The following is a 25093-nucleotide window of genomic DNA, read 5'->3' as shown; positions in this document are numbered from 1 at the left end:
GTATGTGTGTCAGTGGGAGGGCCCAGCTTCAGTAGTAGGGCCAGGAATAGAAAATCAATTCAAATGTATTGATCTAGAGCTATGCGTCAAACATTTTAAGTGTCTCAGGCCGAAGCCAGAGTTGTGGGACTGCTGGTGAATAGGGATAGCTCTTGGGTTAGGGGTAGGGGTGGGTATTGGCAAAGGGTTCACGATTCGATGCGCATCACGATACACATGCCACGATGCGATTCCATCACGATGCATTGCGATTCATGTACTACTGTGATGCATTGCGATATTTACTTCAGTAAATGTGTAAAATACAGCTTATTTGTCAGTTGCTGTGTAGCTTTTTTAAGTCAGTTCATTCCATTTAAGCATTCTATCATCTGGCAGAGAGCTTACATCAAAACAGAAATATCACCTATTCTCTACTGAACAAAATAACCCGTGGCAAATCGAATTTTATTGTTATCAAATAATCAATTGTCATGAATCCATGCAGTATATTGAGAAAATAAGTATCACGATACCTTGTCATGAATCGATGCATTGTATCGTGAGAGTAAGTATCGCGATGCATCAATATGACGATTATTTTGCACACCCCTAGTTAGGGGCAGTATTTCACCTCCAAGGAGGCCAGCAAGGGGAAATGCACCATAAACTGGTGACCTGCTCCTCCTGGAGCACCCCCATAGGTTGGTGTTAATGGTGGGAGTGTTTTTTCTTGGAATAACAAGTTTGTGGGTTCAGATCCCTTATAATTCATGGATCAAGTATCCCAACTCTTAACCCTAGAGGCACTTAACCTCACGATTGCTCCAGGGACTGTAACCAGTCCCCTGTACCTATATTAGCCCCTGTGGATAAGAGCATTAGCCAAGTGAAATGTGATGTCATGTCATACTGTGAACGATCATCACAGTCCCAGTAGGTGCTTTGGAGTGGCATGCAGTTTGTTTTAATATATGTAACTTGTAAATAGTTCGAAATTGTATAATTTATATTGCATGTGGAAGTTCAGAGTTGCATGCAAATCCAAAAGCCACACATTTAGAAACCAAATATAAATCAAGCACACACGCCAGGAAACACAAAGCCTTTACAGTATTTATGGTGTTCATATAGAAAGCAGCACTGCTCTTTCTCTCTGCCAAAACAGCTGTGATGGAACAGGCTGTGCTGTAACTTTGTAACTTTGGAAAAGTACCAAAGTAAAACGGAGCCCTCCTCAGAATAATGCTATGGTCAGGGATTTCGGAGAAAGGCAAAGTGATCTGTTTGCGTGTGTGTCTTAGGTGAGAACAGGAGTGAAGATAATCTGTGCTTGCGTGTGTGTAACGTCTCCTTTAGGACAGAACGCGTGTGCGTGCGCGTGCGCGGGTACGCTAGTCACAAAATGTTCAGGATTAACCTTAATAAATTGCCTGCCAAAAATGCCATTCTTCAAACACTTAACACTAAACCACTTTCAAATAATTCATTTTCTCATCAGTTCTACCAAAAGCTGAATATCTTATTCTACTTTTCTTTGTTTGCCTTTTAGGAGAGAACTGGTGTCAAGATGATCATGATTCAGGATGGTCCTATGCCGACTGGAGTGGACAAGCCCCTGAGAATCACTGGAGACCCCTACAAAGTTCAGGTGTGTGTGAGTGTGGGTGTTTGTGAGTGGGTGGGTGTGCGCGCACACATTGTTTTCCCCTGTGCTAATGCAATTCCTAGAAAGAGGACTTTGTAAGTCAACATGATAGCCTTTCATGCAGCACACATTTGAGTATAGAGCTTGAAAGTCCCGCCCCTTAGTTCCGCATTTCACAGGACCTAAGCTGACCATCCAACAACATGGTAGCGAGTAAATTTCTTCTGCACAAATAATCTTTATCCAGCCTCTTAAACAGCACATTTGTAGCCCAGCGCATATAATGACAGAGATCAGAAGTATCAATGTATTTGTTCCGAGGCCGTCTGCATGCAAAATGTGAAGAAACACAACTTTCTAAAAAGTTTGGTGGGTTCGTACAAAAAATTAAACAAAAATATCATAAACAACATATGTGGAGCTCGTGGCACAACTCGAAGGGGGTTGAAATATCATTTTAATACCGCCATTGGATTACATGTTATGATTTTCGTCTAAAAACGCTGTTGAGGTCCCATGAAATCGGGGGAAGTGACGTCACTTTCAAGCTCTATATGTTCATCCATGATCATTCTCCCAAGTAAAATGAAAAATATTCTTTGCTTTACCATGCTATATGTTTGTTATTAGAACTTTTTTAAAGAATTAAAACGCATCAATTTGCTTTAGTAAATGGTGTGTCTCTGTATTGCAGCAAGCTCGTGAGCTGGTGGTTGAGATCATCCGTGATAAGGACCAGGGGGACTTCCGTGCCGGCGGCAGAGGGGACTTTGGCTCTAGGATGGGGGGCAGCAGCATGGACGTAAGTCCCCCCTCACTGCCCCCTTGTGTAGAGGTTTGGGGGCAGCAGCCGTCTTCTAAACCTAGGCAGATCATTTCTTTCAGTCTATTGACAGCCTTGTGTTCTGAAGTGGATTGTGAACTATGTTCTCTCTCTGTCTCTGTCTCTGTCTCTGTCTCTGTCTCTGTCTCTGTCTCTGTCTCTGTCTCTCTCTCGCTCTCTCTCTCTCTCTCTCTCTCTCTCGCTCTCTCTCTCTCTCTCATATGTGTGTAGGTGGCTGTGCCCAGGTTTGCAGTGGGCATAGTCATCGGCAGGAATGGAGAGATGATCAAGAAGATTCAGAACGACGCCGGCGTGAGAATCCAGTTCAAGCCAGGTGTGTGTACCGTATATAGGAAGATGGAGTGTGTGTGTGTGTTTGTGCAGGAAAGTGGACTGTGTGTGTATGTGGAGGTTAGGTATTTGGGGTCGTCATTCTGCCAAACTTTCCATTGTCTCATGTCCCAGTATCACTAAAGCTACTATCTGTGTATGTTTGTGTGTATGTAAGGCTGTTTTAAATATATATTGCATTTATCTCTGGCCTTCATACCAAAGCCTCCTCATCTCATCTTCTGTGTGTGTGAATCCTGCATCACCTTGGGCCACCACCGGGGGCTTTCAGGACCTTCCAGGAAAACAAGGTCTATCTCGACTGTTCTTAGCTCTCTGGCTGCATCATGCCTGAAATGAGAAAACGAAAAACAGTCATTGCTGCAAACACATCAATTTTTTTAATGGTCTGTTTGCGTTAGTCCATTTTCAAGGAGTAAATGTTAGCTGTCGGAGTACTGAAAGCTGAACTTTCCTGTTTTACCCTGGAAGGTAGTATGTTGGATGTTTTAGGTATTCTTTTAACAACATATACTTAGATTGGGGTCCTCTGCTAAGCATGTTAGCCAGGAAGGGAAAGTGGAGGATGAGAGAGTGGTGTTTTTTATTTTTGCTTTTAGTTATTTTATTTGTTTAATGAACGTTTAGGCTTAACTACCCATTTTTGTGGGCCACTTTTGTCACTTGGTGACAGTTGTTTGGGTTAGTGCTCACCACCAACATCTCTATCCTCTATCCACCACATGTGATGAACGAGCTTCCTTGGCTATTCTCTCTGCACATTCAGGAGATACAAACGTATTGCCTGTGATTGGCAGTCGGAATAAGCCACCATTGATTTGGAACCAGTATTTGGTGGGCTGTCACTTAGCAGTAGACGAATGGTACTATTTAGGAAAGCAGAAGGTCCCAGGCACTCAGAGGTAACTCAGCATTTTAATTTCAATTATGAGTAGCCACAGCTAATAAAGGCTTTTTAATATACCTCCTTCTTCGGACTGAGTTACCTCTGAGTGCCTGGGACCTTCTGCTTTCCTAATTCTGGATTTCCCAACCCCAAGAGCACCATTTTGGACATTTTTTCCACACACCTGAGCGCCGGGTTGACCTCTCTTGGTACTATTTAGGACTTGGAAATCTGCCTTTTCTGTAGGGGGAGCTGGCATTTGGGCTGTGAATTTTATAGTAGATCACCGTGTGGACATAGAGAGTGGGTATTGCGTATTTGAGGCACCATTTATGTGGGCAAGGTATTGTGGTTCACAATTACTTAGCAAAGAGAAGAAAATCACTTCTTTTGTGCTAAAGGCGATTAAGGATATTTAAATCTATCATTTCATTCGAGGGGTCATCGCAGAGTCTGTACGTCATGTCACAGGTACCAGTCAGGATTTGGCTCTACATTTTGGGGTACCAATGCCGCCGGGGTTGGGTTGCCTTTCATTTGGAGTTCCCACTCAGGGGTTGGACTACCACTCAGGGATTTGGGCTGTTTTTTTTTTCTAATTTGGGGATCCCACTTAAATGTGTTTTGCCGTTACACAGATGATGGCATCAGCCCTGACCGAATCGCCCAGGTGATGGGCCAGCCGGACAGATGCCAGCACGCAGTCCACCTCATCAACGAGCTGGTCCACACTGCACAGGTTCGCCACCAGCTCGCTCCCGCCCACCCCTCCCCACCCACTTACACCCCTCTTTAACCCCACCCCTCAGCCGCCGCCACCGTCTTCCAAAGCTGTGTCTAACCCTGTCTGCCCTGCCCCTTCCCTCCCTCCCAGGCTCTTTGTCTCTCAGCGTTCTAGAACCAGCAGAAACTTCTAGAACCTGCTTGCATGACTTCACATCTTCTAGAAGCCCCACGGCTCTCCCCTCTGTTTTTCCTATCCAATTCATGTAATTAGGGAACCTTAACGAACATTAGAGAGGAGGGCAATGAATAGTAACCTGTTAAAAAGTAGATCTTACTTTCACATTGATGACCCTCACCATTTTTTCCCCTCAAGGCCTTTCTTTGACTAAGCAGCAACGTATGCAGATAGTCCTGATAGTTCTGCTGTCTAGATTGCCTTCTCCTACAACTGTTTTCTGACTGCTATTCACCCTCTTTTTTCACTAATTTCCACCTGTTGGAAATTACATTTATTCAGTGCAGGATGTCTGTCAAATGGCTTTCAAAGAATTATTGTGTCTCTGTGCTTGTGGCTGCTTCCTTTCTTCATGTAACCCAGCAAGTGCCTCTTTGAAAGCAAAATATTTCTCCCCTTTTTTAATTATGAAGAGGGTTGCTCAGTGTCTGTATCTTCCTGCCATTGTGTCTTCTGACGCCTCCATTGCTGTCACTGCTTCTTGTGTGTGTTGTTGTCTGTTATTGTATGTTGTTGTTGTTGTTGTGGTGTAGCGACCCCCTTTCCCACCCCAAATCGCCTGGTCCCAGGACGGGTCTAGCCTGACCCCACCCCGCCCCGCCCTGACCCCCCTGGGGGCTTTTCCCCGGTGGGGGGAGTCCAGTCTGTTGTATGGACAGGTAACAGCTAGAGAACTCATCTGCTTTCTCTATGCCCCCCTCCAAACCCCACACTTCCATCTTTTCCTCCCCCACTCCCCCCCTCACTCCAACCCCACGTCACTGGGTGTGCAGTCATTGGTGGACGTGTCTGGGTGGTACTAACGGGATTGGTTGTCTCACCTGCACCCAGCCAATAGCATACATAGCATAGGCTCACTGTAATATCCCACTGCACTCACTGAGTTTTGGGAAGGGTTGCAATGGTAATCATTCATTTTAGAATGCACAGAATAATGATTTAAATATTTAGATATTTTCATTTTAAATATAGATTCATAGTTAAGTTGTATGTGACTTTTTTGTGTTTTCTTTCCCAAAGTTGAGAGATCAGCCCTGATGGGTCCTGGTGTTTTGAGTGTATGTGTGTGTGTGAGTAAAAGAGTGTGTGTTTCTGCTAACCGTGTGTTGTGTTCCCCTGTCACAGGAGCGGGACGGTTTTGGGGGTGCAGCACGGGGCCGCGGTAGAGGACGCGGGGACTGGAACGTGGGCGCTCCCGGCGGCATTCAGGAGGTCACCTACACGATACCCGCTGACAAGTGCGGCCTCGTCATTGGAAAAGGTAGGCACCCAGTGCCACGCACTGCTCTTGCACACTCAGCTCAAACACACTAAGAGTAGTGACTGTGCAGTCATTGTGGCAGACTGATGTTTAGGGAGGTGATCTTGAAAAGGGGATGTTTAGCGTAAGTGTTCTTGAGAAATGCATTTAACTCCACATTGCTCCCGGGACTGTGACCAATGCCCTGTAAAAACTAACTGACTTTGCATTTCACTTACTGGGCGCTTTTGACCAATGTTAAAAATAGTTGACTTTGTATGGAAGAGTGTAATCGGTGGTAAACAAATGTTTGGCCATTGGAAGGCGCTTTTGGGGTCAAGAGAAAAAAAAGTCTTGAACGTTGTGGTAATGAGTGCCGCAGCAACCAATTAGAATGTTAAGCATCTCAAGCATGCCCCAAAATAGGACCACTTCTCCTGATTGAGCTGAAAAATGTTCCACATCACCCGTTGGGCTGCTTTGAACGTCTCCAGTCTGTTCGTCTAGTTTAACATCTCCAGTAAAGTCTAGCAGGGCAGTTTTTTTAATGCGTTTGCCATGTTTGATCTGAAGTTGGTCTCACTTGACACTATTATAATTTTGCACCTCTGTGGCTTTGCCTCTCTAGTGGTGTTTGATATACAGGGACAGAACTTAAAAATAAGAAAGGTGAAAATAAGTTCAAAAATGTAAAAAATAATCTGATAAATTAAAAAATAAATCAGAAAAAACTGTATTTGGGAAAAAATAAAACGGAAATTGAGAAAAATTAAAACGGATTTCATAGGGCCCTACTCATGTCGCCATGAATTGAAAGTCTACCGTAATGGAGACGCCATTTAATTTCAGTGTCTTCTATTTGTCCACCACTTTCCTTTTCTCTACGTCACCTGTTGCTTATGATTATACATCCTAGTAGACATGTACATACTTTATAAGAACATGCTTTCGAGTTTTTAGTCATTCATCCTGTAAAACACCACATAGGCATCCGTTGTGTCTCGTTGCCTTGTTATCCTAACCAAGAAATCAATTGTTTTGTTAGCATCGTTAAAGCTCTTTCCTCAAGTATGTGCCGTTCGACCTTTTACGGCTGTCCTAAGTGGAAATTAATTTGCTTGTTTCTCACCCCTTGGCTTAAAAAAAAAGCTGAAATGGGGGTGGGTGGGTTGGGCAGCAGGGTGGAGGGGGGAGAAGCACCACAATGGTCCCCAAGAATGAGACACCTGCTTGGGTGGCCATGTCCTTGCATTCCCCCTCTCCCCTCCCCTCTTCACCACTTCCCCCCTTCCAAAAAAAAAGAGCCATCCACTTGGCTTAAGCAGCACTGGAGCGGTGCTCTCAGGGGGGTGGGGTGAGGTGGGGTGGGCTTGGGGACTAAGGAGAAGGATAATGCATGTAGTGTGACATTAATTGTTCCGAGTTAATAATGAAAGCCCTCCATCACGGACAGAGCCAGCCTCCCGCGCGCCGTGAAGGGGCTCTTTTCAGCGCAGATGGAGTCAAGTCAGCCCTGGTGAATGAGCTGAATTAGCTTACTGCTCATTCATGCTCACTCTATTGCCAGCTATTTAAAAGTCATTGAGCATTTGCTGCTGTTCACACACACACACACACACACACACACACACACACACACACACACACACACACACACACACACACACACACACACACACACACACATTGCTAGCATTCACACACCGTATGTATGTCTTTACTCTTATTGCTTGGGGTTCTCACACTGTGTGCGTTGGACTTTAGCTTCCACTCCTCTCCACCTTGTGTCACACTGGGAGGTGCCTAAGTACATTAGCCATCTGTAATAGAAATAATGTTATGAAGAAAACATCCAAAATTGATTGTGAAGCAAGTGTTCTGTGGTGGAGACTGTGTGTGTGTGTTCGTGTGTGTGTGTTCGTGTGTGTGTGTTCGTGTGTGTGTGTTCGTGTGTGTGTGTGTGTGGGCATTAGCATGTGAAACAGGGGTGAGGGCGGTGGGCTTAGGGCCCTGTCAGCTTGGCCTTTGGGCCACAGTGATTAATATCTTTACGATGCTGTGAGGGAGCCGGAGCTGCCAAGCTGTCAGCCGCCACACACACACACACACACACACACACACACACACACACACACACACACACACACACACACACACACACACACACACGCGCGCGCACACGCGCACACGCACACACACACAGCACTTGTAGCAAGATTTAACTTTGGACAAAACAACCAACTTAAAAAAAACAAAAACCTCTAAAATAACTTGTTTGTGGTTAGGTCGTTTACAGGGGTTTGCAAATCCCCTGTACATCTTGAAAGCTTACCACCGAAACATCGCATTCCTTTATAATGTAGAGTCAGACTCTTAAAACGGCACTGAAAATACTTTTTGCCAAACAGCATGCTTGTCTCATGGAGGCGCAAAGGGAGCGTCTTGCAAACTACTTTCGTTCACAAAGTTTCTGTCCTGTCAATAAAAAGCTACTCTGTTTACAAAAAAACAGAGATCGGCTGATTTGCTAGTCACATGACCCATCACGTCAGAGCAAACCGTGGCAAACTGATAGAAGCTGGGCTACAAACTTCTCTCATATCAACAACAGATCTGATAACTTCCACCGATGGACATTTAAACCGTACAAGTTCATAATTGTCCTACACTAATGGGCAAACAAGGTCTCACCCTTCCCTAACCGGACAGTGAGGCAAGAAAAGAAAAATGCAAGTGCCTCTCTTTCTCTCAAAAGAAATGAGTGCTTCACATTTCAGGCTTCTATCTTTCAACTTTGAGTTTATTCATTGTCAAAGATAGGCACCTGTGTCGCGTAGGTCTATCAAAGTGTTGAGCCCACCACCTGATTTTTTTCATAATCAAAAGAAACCCCGACCGTACCAACTCAAATGTGGCTCACATCGTGGTTGTAAAGCTGTCACCGGAGACGTACATTTGCTACATAGTCGCTTACAATTGGTTATTATAATACACATTTCTTCAGACCATGACCGTTATATTTATGTCAGCAAAAAGCACTCATGTAGGCTACAGGCGCGTTCTCTCCCTTTCTTTGTTGATCGTCCGTCAGGGGTATTTCAATGATAAGACGAGCTTAACAAGAACGCGACATCATGCCAAGAATGTGATTCTCAAGTGGCAGGATGTCCTGGTAGCGCGAACTGGTAGCGAATTTCCCATCACATGAACAAAATATCGTCCGCTTTACAATTAATGCACATTTTAAAGGTACACTGAGCAAAATTTTTAGTTGATAATTTCCAGAATTCATGCAACCCATTCACTAATGTTACCTTTTTCATGAATACTAACCGCCACCATCAAATTCCAAGTAGTCATTATTACTGGAAAAATTGCAAAGGGGGATCTTCTCCATGGTCCGCCATTTTGAATTTCCGGAAATAGCCATTTTTAGCTGCAAAAATGACTACTTGGGCCATACTAGAAAATGTTAGTTTATTACGTAGTAAACTTTCATGAAAAGCTCAAGTTTGGCAATAGGCAGCCCAGTTTCAATGAGCAGCATAGTTGTAGTACCTTAGTTTTTTGACCATTTCCTGCACAGTGTACTTTTTAAAGCATGTCAGTTTGTATCTTTTTTCATATTTCAATGTAGTAAACTCCAATGCCCTTTCCCTCTCCCTTCCGTGCCAGGGAGGCATAGATGCAAATAAGCATAAAGTGCACCTTCTCTGTCAACAGTCAGATAATGACATATATGTGATTAGGAAATATTTAGTATTTTGTAAGTTAAGTGACTGTTCAGTGGGGGGGAGGGGCGGCAGGTCCGCATCTACTCTGATTCCAAGTGTTTATACGGCACTAGGTCAGATCTGTGCTGGAATGAATACGTGGGCTACGGCGTCTTCAAATCATTCCCCACGTGTCCTTTTTCAGTGTTTAAGTGTAAATGAACAGTGCATTCGCGATAGATATGATATAGACACAAATCAGTGTAAATTGGCCTTGGCATGTGCAGTTGCCAACCATGGAGGGCAATGAAGTTGGAAGCTGTTGAACCATGCAAGCATAGAGTTGACACAAACTAACTTTGTCTTTAACCTTTAAGAGTGTACCGTCACACCGGTGTGACGGGAATGTTCGGGCGGTGAAAGTTCTATAGAATTCTGGGCGTCATTCAATACAATGTGGAATTGTAGAATCTTGCATTGTTATAGAACACATTCTTTTTATAGAATGCTCAAAAACCCACTCTCTTAATTAAACGGGTATAATGGTGAGATGGCAGTTCGAACAGCCAGCAGGTGAAAGAAATGGTTGGTACGAATACAAAGAAGCCAGGTACAGTTACTAGCTAGTAAAATGATGCATCGTACAAATGTATAGCATAAATGGGTACAATTTTAATTAACTAGTTATGTGGCGTAAATGCCCTGGCGTATTACAATCAATGAGTAGGTATAGAAAGCGCCTAGGGTAGAACTGGTAAAGTAAAATGGCACTTGTCATGAGGCGCCTGAAGCCCAGAGGAATGTAGCTTGGCTGCGTTTTGTAGTGCAAAAACACATGCACACACGTGCAACATGCACATGCAAATAAAAACTAGACTTTCCAGAATCTTCCAGATTGTGGAGGGGTACCAGATTATGGCGGCGCTTACACGACAATTGTGCAATCGGTTGCACGCCTCTCAAGGGCAAACATCCCACTAGCTTTTTTTACGCAGATGCAGCCGAAAGGGGAAACATTGTCTGAACGTGTAAGTATTATGCGGGCTACTGGTGCAGTTTCATTTATGTATAGGGTGGAGATTGTATGCATACCAGATGTAAGTGCAGGACAAAGGCTGACCAATGTTTTGGGGTGAGGAGTCCGCACACTTAAAATTATTATTATTTTTTAAATGTTTTGTTTTTTAATTCCATGGCAGGTTTACGTTTTGACCATTATCTTCTTCAGAATCAGGACAATACCACCATTGTATTTCTTATTAACAGAAAATGGACTCTAAATATTGCCATTTCTCCAATGACAATTGTGATAAGACAGTATTAAAAAGCCATCTTTCAATTATCCCTAGCCAGTTACCCGTGAAAAAAGGGCCTGGCAAGCTTTTACAAAAAAACAGCTAGCAGTCAAAAAAATAAACTCCTTTTCTCTCCAGTGTTTAAAACCTCAGTTAACGTTCCAGCGCTAATGAATACACTCACACACCCCTGCCCCTGTCTCTAAACAGACACACACACACACACACACCACACACACACACCACACACACACACACACACCACACACACGCACCACACACACGCAATGCGCACGCGCACGCGCACGCGCACGCACAAGCACGCACACACACACACACACACACACACACACACACACACACACACACACACACACACACAGTCTTTCTCCACCTCACTAAACCAGTCTAATGTATAGGGCCAAATTAGCGGTGTGTCCCCCCCCAGTGTGCTGTGGGTCTGGGCGGGCAGTCGGGCGGTGAATGGCCAGTGTCTTTGGACCCCGGCCCTCCTCTCCTCTGTGTCTGCTGCTGGGGACCTCATAATGGCTCCATCAATGCTGCTGTGCCATTTGCCTCACAAAGGGTTAATGGCCCATGGCTTGTCACTTGTGCCCGCCCACCGGTCCCCCGTGTGGGGGGTGGCGGTGTGGTCTCATTGACGAGCGTTTTCAGCCGAGGGTCAGCCAGGGTCGCCGGGGTGTCAGGCTGCAGCGAACAAACGGTGTAATTGATGTTCGGACACATCCCCTTGCACAGAGCCCCTCACCACACACATGCACACATTCACCATGCACAAACCCTAACACCACACACATGGACACACACACACACACACACACACACACACACACACACACACCCTGCACCGTCCCCCGGCACCTCAGGAATACGCGCATACATATACTACATGTACACACATTCTAATGCACACACCTTGGCCACCACTACTATCCGCAAAGTGTCCACTTGGAACAACCCTGCACCCCACACAGGAATCCATATAGAGGAAAGCAAGAGAGGTTGGGTGCTAGCTTTCTTCACCACCACCCACCCAACCACCCACCGGCCCTTTCCCGTGCTCCCTCCCCCTCTATACCCCTCCTCCTCTCCTCTCCTCTCCTGTCCCGTAGACAAGATTGAGTGGCGTCGTCTGAATAGGGCCCTGGGGAGAACAGTATGGCTAAGGGGATACGCTTTAATTCCTTCCTTCCCCTTTTTTTGGACTCGGTGAGGTGCCACCCCGTCCCCCTGACTGGTGACACCACCCCGGTACTCACTCGGCGCGGCTGGTGGCCTATATACGTCAGGGCCTGCTGGGTGGCTATGTTTGCTTGCCAAGTGGCGGCCATTGTTTCTGATTTGCGCGGATATTAAAATACAAAAGGAAGACGTTGTAGCCATCTTGTTGTGGTCTTGTGCGGCCGTATAGGTGCTCGTGTTGCATTGATGTTGCTTGCTGTTGACTGGACTCTGTTGTATGTCCTCTACAGGCAAGGCCTGCAGTACTGTCTGTGTGCAAGAGGAAAGCTCCATTGAGCATATAGTACAGTAGTAGATTTTAATTGATCACAAAAGGAAATTAAATGTCACAAAATACACATATGCGTATTAAAGCAACTTAACATAGCCTTGCCGTTCTAGTTTTTCTCGTGGAAGGAACTGTATAATGAACGTAAGTCTCAAGTCTTCCCCTTAGATTGAGCTACAGTTCAGACTGACCTACACTTTAGCGGGCAGTACTACAGGTTTCGTTTTTGTGCAAGGCTACCATTTGTATGCATTCAATGGAAAAACTATCCACCTTCACTGATTTTGCAAAGCAGAGTCTTGACTCATCCATCATATCATGTCCTAACTTCAAGTGACTTTGCATTCAGCACTTCACTTAACAGTTCCCACTGAATCCAGTGTGAAGTGCATACCTTAACTATGCTGACTGCAACACCATCAAGTGCCAATGTCATTGCAACAAAGAATGGACAAATGGACAACATTTTTAACTTAGTAATTACAGGTCATTGGTATAGTCCATGGAGCAATGTGCGGTTGGGTGCTTTGCTCAAGGGCACTTCTGACTTGGATTCCTAGTGGTCAGGGAGGATTTCAAACCGCCAATCCTCTGAATTGGTCCAGCTGTTGCACCATTAGGTCACGGCTGCCCTCCGTTGATCAAACTTCAGTCAACCAGTGGAGGTGATGTGCTTTGACACGTTCTCACTGTGATTATCTGTCTGTCTGTGTTAGGTGGCGAGACCATCAAGAACATCAACCAGCAGTCCGGTGCCCACGTGGAGCTCCAGAGAAACCCGCCGCCCAACACCGATCCCAACATGCGCATCTTCTCCATCAGAGGCACCCCGCAGCAGATGGAGGTCGCCAGACAGCTCATCGACGAGAAGATCGGGGTATGTGGACACACTCACACACTCACAAACACCTATTTAATGAGAAGATTTAAGTAGGAGCGTGCACACAACTTTTAGAGTGCAAATACAGTCTTGTGTGCAAGCATGCATCCACACACACACACACACACACACAGAGCTAATCGATGGGAACACCCACGCACACACACACACACACACCCTCCCTCCAGTCTCCTATCTTAACACATTTTCTTGCCACATAGACATGAGTCGGATGTTTTCTCTCTCGCACACCGCTCCCACCATTTCTCGGTCGGCCATACCTGACAGACACACACACACTCGACAATCGATCCGTGTGGCCTAATGGGGCGAGTAAGGGCCCTGTGCTGCCCTTTGACCTCTCCTGGTCGCTCATTCATCCTCGAGTGGCTCTTCCCTTTCTTTACTTCTCTTCTGTCCTCTTCTTTAACTCCTCCTGTGCTTTTCCTCTCCCTGCACTTGCCTTCCCCCCTCTATCCCTCTATCTTCTTTTCACCCTCTCTGGCATGTTCTCTCTCTGTCTCTCTGTCTCTGTCTGTCTGTCTCTCTGTCTCTCTGTCTCTGTCTCTGTCTCTGTCTCTCTGTCTGTCTCTCTGTCTGTCTATCTCTCTCTCTCTCTCTTCTCTCTCTCTCTCTCTCTCTCTCTCTTTCTCTCTCTCTCTCTCTTCTCTCTCTCTCTCTCTCTCTCTCTCTCTTTCTCTCTCTCTCTCTCTCTCTCTCTCTCTCTCTCTCTCTCTCTCTCTCCCCTGTATGCGGTCTCTCGCTTCCTTTTTTCCCCCTCAAGTGCTGTCTTGGTCGTCAAACTCAATGGTTATTTTTGTATTCGTTAAAATGGTAATGAATGATATTTGGAATGAAAAATAACTTCTCTCTCTTTCTTTCTTTTCTCGTTCTCCCCCCCCCCAGGCGTCAGGATTGGGTGGTAGCAGCAGTTTTGGCCTGAGTCCCTTCACCCAAGGCCCTGCCACTCCTCACCAGAAGTAAGTCAAGTGCCTGTGGTCTGTGTGTGCCTTTGTTGTGTTGCGTTTGTCCCCTCATGTGACTTCCTCCCTACACCGGCCCAGCATGGGTCAGGCCCAGACCATTATCAGCAGGTGGACACCGCGTGCTTGTTTGAATACTTCACCATTTCCTCTCTTAAGATGCCCTTTGCTCTATACATAATGCCACCGTCCCCTCCCGTCATATGGAGTGCTTTAGGAAGCATGGTCTGTCTGTCTGTCTGTCTGTCTGTCTGTCTGTCTGACGTTGTGGTGCATGTCTAACTTGGCCATGTGTGGTTTTGTGTGGCAGTGGACCGCAGACCTTCATGACCGGAGGATGGGGCGCGACATACCAGCCATGGCAGCAGGGACAGCAGGACCCCAGTAAGTCTCTTCCCCCTACACACACACCCCTCTTGCCTCCCCCCAACACCGGACTCCCTGCATTTCACCCCCATCCGGCCTGGACACACACACACACACACACCGCATACCCACCTTTGCCCGTCCCCCCATCCCAGCCATGACGGCCCCAGGGAGAGCAAGACTCTCCCCAAGTCTCTTCTGCTGTACCCTCCACATCCCATATCCTAATGCCCCCATGCCACAGGACCCCCAGGTAATACTTCCCCAGGCCCCCTCCACACAGTGTATTACCTGACACCCCCACCCATCGCCACAACACCCCCTTGGGACAGCAGGACCCCAGCACAGCCCCCTTATCCCCCTTCAACCACCATGCAGTTTAAACCCCTTGCCTTCTGCTGTGCAGGAGCTGCCACATTGCCCTCCCTCATGTTCCCCAGTCACGCACCTCATCCCCAAGCCCCATTCCATGCCAACGTGGCAACCCAATCAAGACGCCCATCAAGCGCGCACACCAGGGATGGAAATAAGCACCCGTAAACCTGCCAATGACGGGTACATTTCAGTGGTGACTGGTAATTTTTTCAACCCACCAGTCACTTTGACAGGTAAAAACAGTGTTTGTGACTGGTAGAATTTTAAATCTAGAAAGTCAAAGAATGCGCGCACTTCAGTGGCACATGCCAGAATTTTAAATCTACCTGCCACCGTGACTGGTGGGGAAAAAACTCAAGTTCCATCCCTGGCGCACACACACAAATACGCAACTACTAGGTGTTTGTGTGAGTGCATTTTCACATGCCATGCAAGTGAAACATGATGGCAACTCGGATGAAGAGTGGAAGAATGCAGCAGTGCAGATGGGAAGAGGAGCAGAGCGGTAGGTGGCATGGCAACAAAAGAGCGAGTGAGGAGGGAGAAGAGGGATGGAGAGAAGCGGGTACAGAGAAGAGGGAATAAACGTGGAAATACATGCAAGCGACTTGAGAGGGGAGCCAAGTCCTCCATTTTGATTTGCCCACTGCAACCTGTTGGTGCTGTCAGAATGGAAGACTGAATTTGAGCTTCTCGTTTTGCTCAATTCGCTTGCTTGTATTGTCACCTTATGGAGAGGAGAGGGAGAGTGGCCCCGTGGCAGTTCAGAGGCTCTGTTTTACAAACAGTGTTATCTCTGTCTGGTTACAGGTCACTCTGGATCCCAGACCGGACAGATGGACTATTCCAAAGCATGGGAGCAGTATTATAAAAAGCTAGGCAAGTTTGTGTATGTGTGACTGACCGAATGTGTGTCTGAAGCCAGGCTCAAACTACACGACTCCCGATTTTGTGTCCGGTTTTGGCGTCGGGTTACAGCACACACATGAAGAGAATCGCAGCTGTCAATCTTATCCCTGATCGTAACCACCCAAGACAATGCCAGACTTTCTATTTCCAGTCAAACAGTGTTTGATTTCTACGATTTGCTATCAGGGACTCTCTGAGCTTCCAAAATTCTATCTTAGAACGTTGCACACAATGAGGAAATCTTGCCCGATCATCGCTTGTGATGGTGGTGGGGGGGGGGGGGGGGTTGTAAGGTTCCACCGATTGTCGTAAGGGGGGTTTTCGGCCAAGAATCGGGCCGATAGTTGTGTAGTTTGAGCCTAGCTTGACTGAATTTGTGTGTGTGAGCAGCCACTGACCTCTGCCTTACTGCCAGCCAGCCAGCCAGCCATCTCCTGCCAGCTAGGCTGCAGTCATCTCTCCCCAGCAAAACTCATCATGTCTGATCTCTCACTCCTGCCTCTGTTTACCCCACCCAGAAGCTCCTCACTTCTGCTCTCTACACCTTCCTTCCACCCCCCAACTTCTCCTCTCACTCCTGCGCTGTCCACCCCCCTCACAATCCCCCCTGTCTCCATACTCACCCCAACGCACCCCACCTCTTCACTCCTGCTTCCGCACCCTAGTACCACCCCCAACACCTTGAGGAGGGCCATAAGGGCTAAAAGTCATGATAAAATAATAATGACGTACTCTGTTGTTCGGATCCCCTTCGTCTCCAGTACCCCTGCAACCCCCTCTATTCGGCCCGCAGACAGACTTGCGTTGTCTGACTCCTCACTCCCCCACGCTGCATCGCAAAGGTGGACTTAAGATGTCCTAAGCTCATAACACTACCGCCCCTCACAACTGCCTCCTGCACCCTCCAACCACAGTCCCCCCCCCCACCCCTCCTCTCTACCTTGCACTCCTGCCAACACCCCCCCCCCCCCTCCACCCCCCTGACTCCTGCTGTTCCCCCACCTGTCCTCCTCACCCCCACCTTCACCCTGCACTCCCACCCTCCTGTCTCCATCGCTACAGCCCCCACAACCTCCTGCCAACACACACACACACACACACACACACACACACACACACACACACACACACACACACACACACACACACACACACACACACACACACACACACACACACACACACACACACACACTCTGCCCAGCCGAAATGTGGTGTTAGCAGCAGTCTACCTGTCTCTCTACAGCTGCCATGTTAAGTCTGTCCAGTAGATTCTGGAACAAGTACAGCAGTCTGAATGTTAAGTCTTTATTCAGTAGTGCAGAGGTTTGCGAGCATCAAATTCATTTTGCAGACACGTATAGTCTTTATTCTGTATTGCAGAAAGCCCCCCCCCCCAAACAACCAATGAATTTAAAGGTTAATCACAAAAATGAAATATTTTCTTCAACTCTACAATGCGAAATCATGGGGAAACGCCTTGCCATTATATAGAACGGACCAATCAAATTGATTCAATCCTGATGCATCAAGCAGTCTGCCCCCCCCCTATTGATTCGGGAAGGAATCTGAAAAAAGGGGTTAGCACTTGTGTATTGTATACTATGCAGAAAAATGCAGCTTGCGTGAACCATGCTTTTCAATATCTCGTACGCCACCTTTAGGTTTCTTTCAATAATGCAGATTAGTTCATCCCTCCTTGTGTAAATGTTTTTTTCCTTTCCGTCTGTCCGGACCCTGTACAAATGAAAATAGTACCAGGGGTATGGTAAAACCAGGCTATCAAACATGTGCAGTGAAGACCTATTAGTCTTTCAGTAGAGACATGTCCACGAGATGAATCTATTCAATAGTGCAGACGTATACAATCAGGACAGCGTGGTAAAAGTAACGACCCCTACACAAGATAGTAGCTAGTGCACCCGATATAGACATACCACCACTATGCACTACAGCTGTGGTTCTCAAACTTTTTGTGTGTAGTACCACCTAAGAAAATATTCAGCTCTCCGAGTACCACCTTGACCACCAACATTAGAATATCGCAATAAAGGCCTTCCATTTTCACTTTTGCCAGTCAATACAGGAGAGGTTCATATGGCATCAACAGCTACGGTCACATTCAGTGCGAGTTTGTTTTTAAATGTCTTGCTTGCCTAGTATTATTCTGCATTATGTTTTCAGATTAATACAATTCAATATTACTAAATGTGAGACCAAAGAGACATTTTCAATTGCAACAACTTCATCAGCCTTCAAATCAATGTACAAAAAAAAAATTTCTTCCAAGTACCACCAGAGATGTCTCAAGTACCACCAGTGGTACACGCACCACAGTTTGAGCACCGCTATGCACTACAGGACCAGTGGCTGTACAGTCTCTCAGCTGCTCTCGCAATGCAGGTCACCTTAAAATAGGTGACTGCACTGTTAAATATGTCTCTCTCTCTCAATGCAGGTCAGCTTTAAATAGACGTAGCACGTTTTTAAATACTGTATGCCTCTGTATCTTAATCTGCTGCTGAGCAGTGATTATGGCAGGGCTTTGTCTGAAGCTTATAGGCAATGTATGAATGCCACCCTCAGTAACGTGCACTCTGGTGCCACCTGGAAGGTGCATCTCCCTCAAAGCTTTACTTTGAATATTTTGAATGTAGAATTGAGAATGAGGAGGTTCCTCTGCCACATCCTGTATAGCTAGTGGACCTCTCTTGACACTGTGGCTTTGAGCAAGAGAGAGAGATCGAGGGTAACACTAAGAATAGGTCTTTAAAAAGCTTTAGAAGCAGTTTGAAAATAATTATCAATGTAACATTTACAGATGTTTGTTAATGAGTAATAAATATTATGCTAACACCACAGACACAGTAAAGCCGCAACAATCCAGGAAGTTTGTCATCCAAAGAGCAAAATAGATGGAAACACTGGATAGACACATGTCAGGCAGACTAAAACACATAACTCATCTTGGAGGGGCCGATTCCCACTCCGCTGTGCAGACGTTATTACAAACATTTGTTTGTAATAAATTCATTAATAGTTGTTAGTAAAGTATTAATAAAGCCTTCTAAGGAACCCTTGGTCCAACTACCCTGGGGCTGTCCGTACTCCCTGTGACGATACTCAACATTTTGCCAGTCAAGTTGGTCTGGCCAAGTCTCCCATCTCCGATATTTCAGATCTTTCCAGAATGCTGAACCGAATCATTTTTTTGAGTGTTTCCATAGGGCGTGCCTCAGGTAATGGTGCACTAATTCTGTCACTGCCCCACTGGTAGGTAAGTGAAGGGACAGCATGATTTAGATTCAACTATCATACAGAGGCATTACATGGACACAAATTAGGCCCGCCCTCTTAGAAATGGACTTACATTTTCGCCTGGCTCGGTCGAACTACTTTGTAGTCTAAATATGCTACTTGTAGGCCATGTTATATTGCCTAGACTTATTTCTAGTATAGTCAGTGTTCTGTAGACGTGTCTCTTCTACAGTCAGAATATGTCGACGACTTCTCCTGTATGGACATCTAGACCTGTGGAGCGTTACATACGTAGCTATCTTTTGTGCCATGTTGCTCCAGCCTCTGCAATTCTTTACAAGGGCTAATAGGCTTGTCTGTCAAAACTCTTTGGAAAAAGGGAGCGAAGATTTAAAGGAGAAGGCTTCTCTTGTACACTCAGTGCTTGAGTATGTAATGGGGCGCTTTTTCTCCTGCGCCGTCTCCTGCCATAGCTTTTCACCGCTGTTGGGTCGTAAACAGGCGTGTGACAGGCTGATTTGTTGTCATGTTTAATGCATTTGGTAATGGGCTGGATGACACTGACTCCTACATACGGCAGGGGGAAAGTTTGACTCTCTCTCTCTCTCTCTCTCTCTCTCTCTCTCTCTCTCTCTCTCTCTCTGTCTCTCTCTCTGTCTCTCTCTCTCGTCTCTCTCGTTCTCTCTCGTTCTCTCTCGTTCTCTCTCTCTCGTTCTCTCTCTCTCTCTCTCTCTCTCTCTCTTTCTGTCTCTCTTGCTCATTTTCTCGTTCTCTCTCTCTCTCTCTCTCTCTCTGTCTCTGTCTCTCTCTCCCCCTCACCTCGTGTAGGTCAGCAGAGCCAGGCCCAGAGCAGTGGTCCTGACTACAGCAAGGCCTGGGAGGAGTACTACAAGAAGCAGAGTAAGCGCTGCACGCACATATGGCCAACACACACACACACACACACACCACCCACCCATTCTCATCCATGCTCTTGCTTATACATGCTTACACGTAGATCACTTGTGCTTGAGTCTCTCCTCCTCCTCTGGAGCAGCACCCCCTGTAGTTCTCTGGAGGTTTCTCTCTCCTGTGTGTGTCGTGTGTCTGGTGCTCTCGGCCTGCCTCTTGCCCTCTTTCACACTCCAAATAAACCCGGTCTCATGGGTTTGGTAGTTGTAAAGCATTCCTTATTCTGTATATTTTATACTATGCACACTGTATTGGTTGATTGTTTCATTCAATTTTTATTTCTGTGTGTTTAATATATTGTACTTTTTTTTCCTTTTTCCCTCTCCTTTCTCCTCCTTCTCTCTCTCTCTCCCCTCTCCTTTCTCCTCCTTCTTCTTCTTCTCTCTCCTCTCCCCTCTCCTTTCTCCTCCTTCTTCTCCTTCTCTCTCTCCCCTCTCCTTTCTCCTCCTCCTTCTCCTCCTCCTCTCCGCTCTCTGTGTGTCCCCCAGGCCAGGCTGCGGTGTCTGGCTCCCAGCAGAGCTCCCCTCCAGACTACAGTGCTGCCTGGGTGGAGTACTATAGACAGCAGGGGGCCTACTATGGCCAGGGGGCCCAGCAGACACAGGCTCCGGGCCTTCAGGTGAGCGCCATGCACACACCATGCATACACCATGCATACACCGCAGACAACGCATAACACTCAAAAACACAACTCAAGCACAGCCACCAGCCATACGCATGCACACTAAAGCATAGCTGACACAGAACTCAAGGAACGTGCGCACATACACGCACGCGCACACATGCTCAGGCTTAAATGGTTTCAAGACATTCGTTTTTTTGTTTTCGTGTAATGAAAGCTTGTTGTGTTTTCTAGAACATATGAGTGTTGTTTGAATTATGACGGCATGAGTAATGCTCCCGATACCAAGCACTTAACTCACGCTTGTGTGCTTCTCTCTCTCTCTCTCTCTCTCTCTCTCTCTCTCTCTCTCTCTCTCTCTCTCTCTCTCTCTCTCTCTCTCTCTCTCTCTCTCTCTCTCTCTCTCTCTCCCCCCCTTCTTTCTCTCATCTGTAGGATCATTAGAGCAGCATCCCTTTACGTGGAGACTTTTGGATCAGTGAGAGGAGGAAAACAAACCTTTTGTAACAGAGGTTTCTAGATTTGCAACGCCTTCAAGACTTACTTTTTTTTCTTAGCGAGAAACACTAGCTGTAGAATGACTTATACAATTTAAAAAAAAGAATATTTCTAAATCAGGAACATAAAAAAATTGTTACTAAATACTTGTGTACACCATTATTACGAATGGACAATATCCGGGATCCCTTTTGGACTCAGCTGTTCTTTTCTGTTAGTTTTTTTCGTTTTTGTTTTTCTATATTTTCCTTTTGAATTCAGATTTTAAGAATAAACCCGCCAAAACGAACCCCGGAATTGTAACATTTCAACAACGCAATATAATCTATTTTTTCTAGTTCTGTTGCAATAAAAATCGTAATATGGGGCTTAGCAGTCTTGGAACGACATTTTTTGTTTTGTTTTTGTCATAAAATGTTTAAAGAATGTGTAAAAATGTTTTCTTTTCTTTTCCTTTTACATAAAGCATTTTAATTCAGTGAGATGAAACTGTGATGTTTTGTTACAGGAAAATGTATTCTTTTGTTACAAAAAACGATGAGTGATGTTGGCAAATGGCAGTCAATTCCTAATTTAATTCCTGTTGTGCTTTGTATTCTGTTTTCTTTGTCATGTTATTGTACTCTGGTTTAAAAGGTGCAATATCTTATTTCATTTTTGAAACAAAGATGGATTCTCTAATATTTTGACAAACGTTTATCTTGTAGATCTTAGATATATTTTTTTTAGGCGTATGGAAATGTAATGGATAATTTTTTTATTACAATGATCTGATATTTGGGATACATGGGGTTGTTGCATATTGTGAGTTTTTGCCTTTGCTATCTTGTAAAACTATGTATGTATGCTCGGATACTTGACTAAATACTTTATTTAAAATATATATATATAATTAAATCAAAGATGTTTTTTTCTCTTCATGGAGTCATTATCACAGGAAAACTGTCCCTGTTTTTCTGTTCTGTTTTCATACTGAAATTTTTCAAAGATCGTGAATGTGTAATTTGAAATTTGATGTTGCATCTTGCTATGGACAAAAATGAGAACTGCTAGGTTTTTATGTATGTTTGTTTATTGTGTGCTCCCAGACTGCTAAGCCTCCAGAACCTACCTGTGTGATAAGTATAATTGTAGTTTTTATATTCTAAGTATTAAGATCAGAGTTGTCTTATTTGGTACCACCCGTCTCCTGACCTGACGCCCGAGAGCAGTACACACTGTGGACTTAGCCTACAGTCCAATGCTAATCACTTTTTATTTTTTTTCCCTTTCAATTATGTGTGATCTAATATATGTATGATTGATTAGTTAAAATTTTGAAAAATCTAGTATTAACTTCATTGCTTAATGAAAAGGGATCTTATAATTTCAACAAATGTTTAATTTTAGTGTTTTTCCTCATGTGTACAGGTAACAGTGTATTAAAAACATCAAAAGACTACTTTTTGTGCTTCTTTTAATTTCTTTTTACGCGTTTCTGTTTATAGACTTTGGTAGGATCCTCTAACACATTCCGAGATACAGTGAACCTTCATATACTGAAAGCTGAGCACTTTTCTGTTCTTTTGTTTTCTGAGGCTCTTTCGTACGATTTAAGTCATTCTCTGTACGCAAATACAATAGTCTTTGTATGGTATATGCTGTTGTGTGTATAAAGGAATTATATATTTTCTATGCAACTTCATGCTGCATTTAACATTTAACTGAAATAAATGGCCAGCAAGTCTCACGATTTAAAAGCAGAATTTATTCATTTCTTAGTTATATTATTTCATATTTCAAGCATCACTGTTGTGGTTTAAGATTTTTCTCTGGTCTTTCTCGGATTAATGGTTTCATTATTTAAGCTGTATAAATCAACAATAACGGCTTTGTCTGAAACATAGTGGAGGCTGCTGTAATGTGGTGGTTATTAGTTGATGTGTGTGCGCGTGTGTGCATGCCTGTGCACATCTGTTATGGGCCTTTGTCAGTGAGCAACATTGCTTAATTGGTTTGTTTTTGGATGATGTAAACAGCCACTTGTGGTTTTTGCACATTTAGCCATCCGGTAACTACACATGACTGGGGAGAGGGAGGGCGCCAAAAGGGAGGGGAAGGGGGAGAGTGAACGACTCTGAGTGAGTGTCTCGTTCAAATGGGCATGCAAAAAGCTGTGGGTGCCTCGGGCAGTAATGGGCACGGACCCCATATCCTGCTCCGCCGTCGGTTTGGGGATACCATCGCGCCCCATGGCACCTGCCTCCGCACCCCTTACTAGGCATCCTGTGCCCGTGTTGGCCAGGGCAGTCTGTAGGCGCTCCGCACCCCCCCCATGGCACCTGCCTCCGCACCCACCTCCTGTCACTTTTTGTCCCCTAATTGAGCTCTAAGTGGGGGGCACTGGAGGGCCGGAAGTGCTGAAAGGAAGAGTTCCATCAGAGGGGTTGTAAGTGGCCCTTTAAGCACACACACACACACACACACACACACAAGCAGCCGCTTACACTCGCCCCCAGGGCACTGGAGTGTGTGTTTGTGAGGGGGAGAGAGATTCATGCTGTAATCCCTGTATTGTCTGGTGTTTCATGTCCTCTCCTGTAGCAGATGGTTGTATCAGAGCAGAGGGCCTAATGATAAATGTTCATGTGTGTGTTTATTGATGTGAACTTGTGTTCTTATGAAGGGACTGTGATGTGTTTGTGTGTTTTTGCAAAGGATGGGTACCAGGGAGAAGAATTTCATTCCTTTGTCCAAAACACAAACACACACACACACAGAAAAATGCATTGCTTGGCCTTTTTGTCCCTCCTTTTCTGACAGCCAAAGTGGTAATGACCCATTCAGTAATCATTTTACAGCATTTGCATGAAATATTTATTTTTAGTGTTACTGCTACCACTGATCTACCCCATGCCCCTCCGTTGCAAGCCCACTCTGTACGCCTGTAAGAGTGCACATTTGTCTTAACAAGTGTTGCATTTTCAGCTGGCCTCTCAAGTACTGGGCCACATTAGGAGTTCATTGTCAGCGTATTAAGTATACATTACATTTAATGCGTATTATAAAGGGCTTTAATCGCAGCCAGCCAGTCAGTCGGCCGTGTGTGTGTGTGTGTGTGTGCGGCGTGTGATCCTGTTGCGGTGTGGCAATTAGTTGGCACTGATGAGGGGATCTGCTTTGTGGCAGTGGCAGCCTGCGATGCCCTCTGCGCTGCCCTCGCCATTGTCCCCACTCCCACAGGGACCCCGTCCACCGGGAATTATGGTTTTCAGAGTGGGGGGATTTGGAACATTTATTGGGTATTGTTATTTAAAACATTTTTTTTTTTACCCTGCCTGGGTTATGTTGTGTGTGTGTGTGTTTGTGTGTGTGTGTGGAGGCAGAGGGTGGGGTGGGGTAGGGTTTTGGGTACCACCAGTCCCATACCAATGTGGGGAACCCCCCCTCCCCCTCTCCTCCTCTTTGTGCTGGGCTGACAGTTGGCAGCTGTTCCCCAAATCCTCCCCATGATTTTGACCCTCCTGCTGCATGCTGCTTTGATGGGTGTGATGGCCCTATTGACAGAGAGAAGCTTGTCTGGGGAGATCCATGCAGAGCCAATATGGACACATATGTAGCTGCTGGGGATTGGAGTGTGTTGGGTCTGCCTGGGTGGAATCCATCAACCAATATGGACAAATGTTGGGTGTGTTTGTGTGCTTATTGCTAAGGAGTTGTCAGAATCAGTTGAGAGAGTGAGAGTTGCTTGTAGCGCACTGCTGATTGATTTCTTATCCTCCTGCTAAGAGATCAGCGGCACCTGCAGACTCACTTGCCAGAGGATCAAAGGACATTTTCATCTG

The 25093-nt window shown here is 45.5% G+C and overlaps 1 protein-coding gene across 9 annotated transcripts in view; it reads left to right on the top strand.

The window, feature by feature from the left end:
- Positions 1-22710, top strand: part of fubp3 (far upstream element (FUSE) binding protein 3) — a 46600-nt gene extending 23890 nt beyond the window's left edge. For 2 of the 9 annotated variants that reach the window (XM_063210199.1, XM_063210197.1), the window contains 12 exons: positions 1532-1630; positions 2322-2462; positions 2682-2784; positions 4326-4426; positions 5774-5909; positions 13144-13304; positions 14214-14287; positions 14601-14674; positions 15842-15910; positions 20027-20098; positions 20638-20768; positions 21207-22710. In XM_063210199.1, coding sequence (XP_063066269.1) covers positions 1532-1630; positions 2322-2462; positions 2682-2784; positions 4326-4426; positions 5774-5909; positions 13144-13304; positions 14214-14287; positions 14601-14674; positions 15842-15910; positions 20027-20098; positions 20638-20768; positions 21207-21215 — 1170 coding nt within the window. In that variant the 3' untranslated portion in view covers positions 21216-22710. The remainder of the gene's footprint in view (positions 1-1531; positions 1631-2321; positions 2463-2681; positions 2785-4325; positions 4427-5773; positions 5910-13143; positions 13305-14213; positions 14288-14600; positions 14675-15841; positions 15911-20026; positions 20099-20637; positions 20769-21206) is intronic. The other 7 variants (XM_063210201.1, XM_063210198.1, XM_063210202.1 and 4 more) reach the window with 6 other exon arrangements.
- The last annotated feature ends 2383 nt before the right edge of the window (positions 22711-25093 follow it).

Source organism: Engraulis encrasicolus, chromosome 11 (assembly GCF_034702125.1).
Source record: "Engraulis encrasicolus isolate BLACKSEA-1 chromosome 11, IST_EnEncr_1.0, whole genome shotgun sequence".
In the NCBI taxonomy this organism is placed as follows: Eukaryota; Metazoa; Chordata; class Actinopteri; order Clupeiformes; family Engraulidae; genus Engraulis; species Engraulis encrasicolus.
The sequence above is the reverse complement of the archived record's forward strand: the minus strand, read 5'-3'. Positions and strand labels throughout refer to the sequence as shown.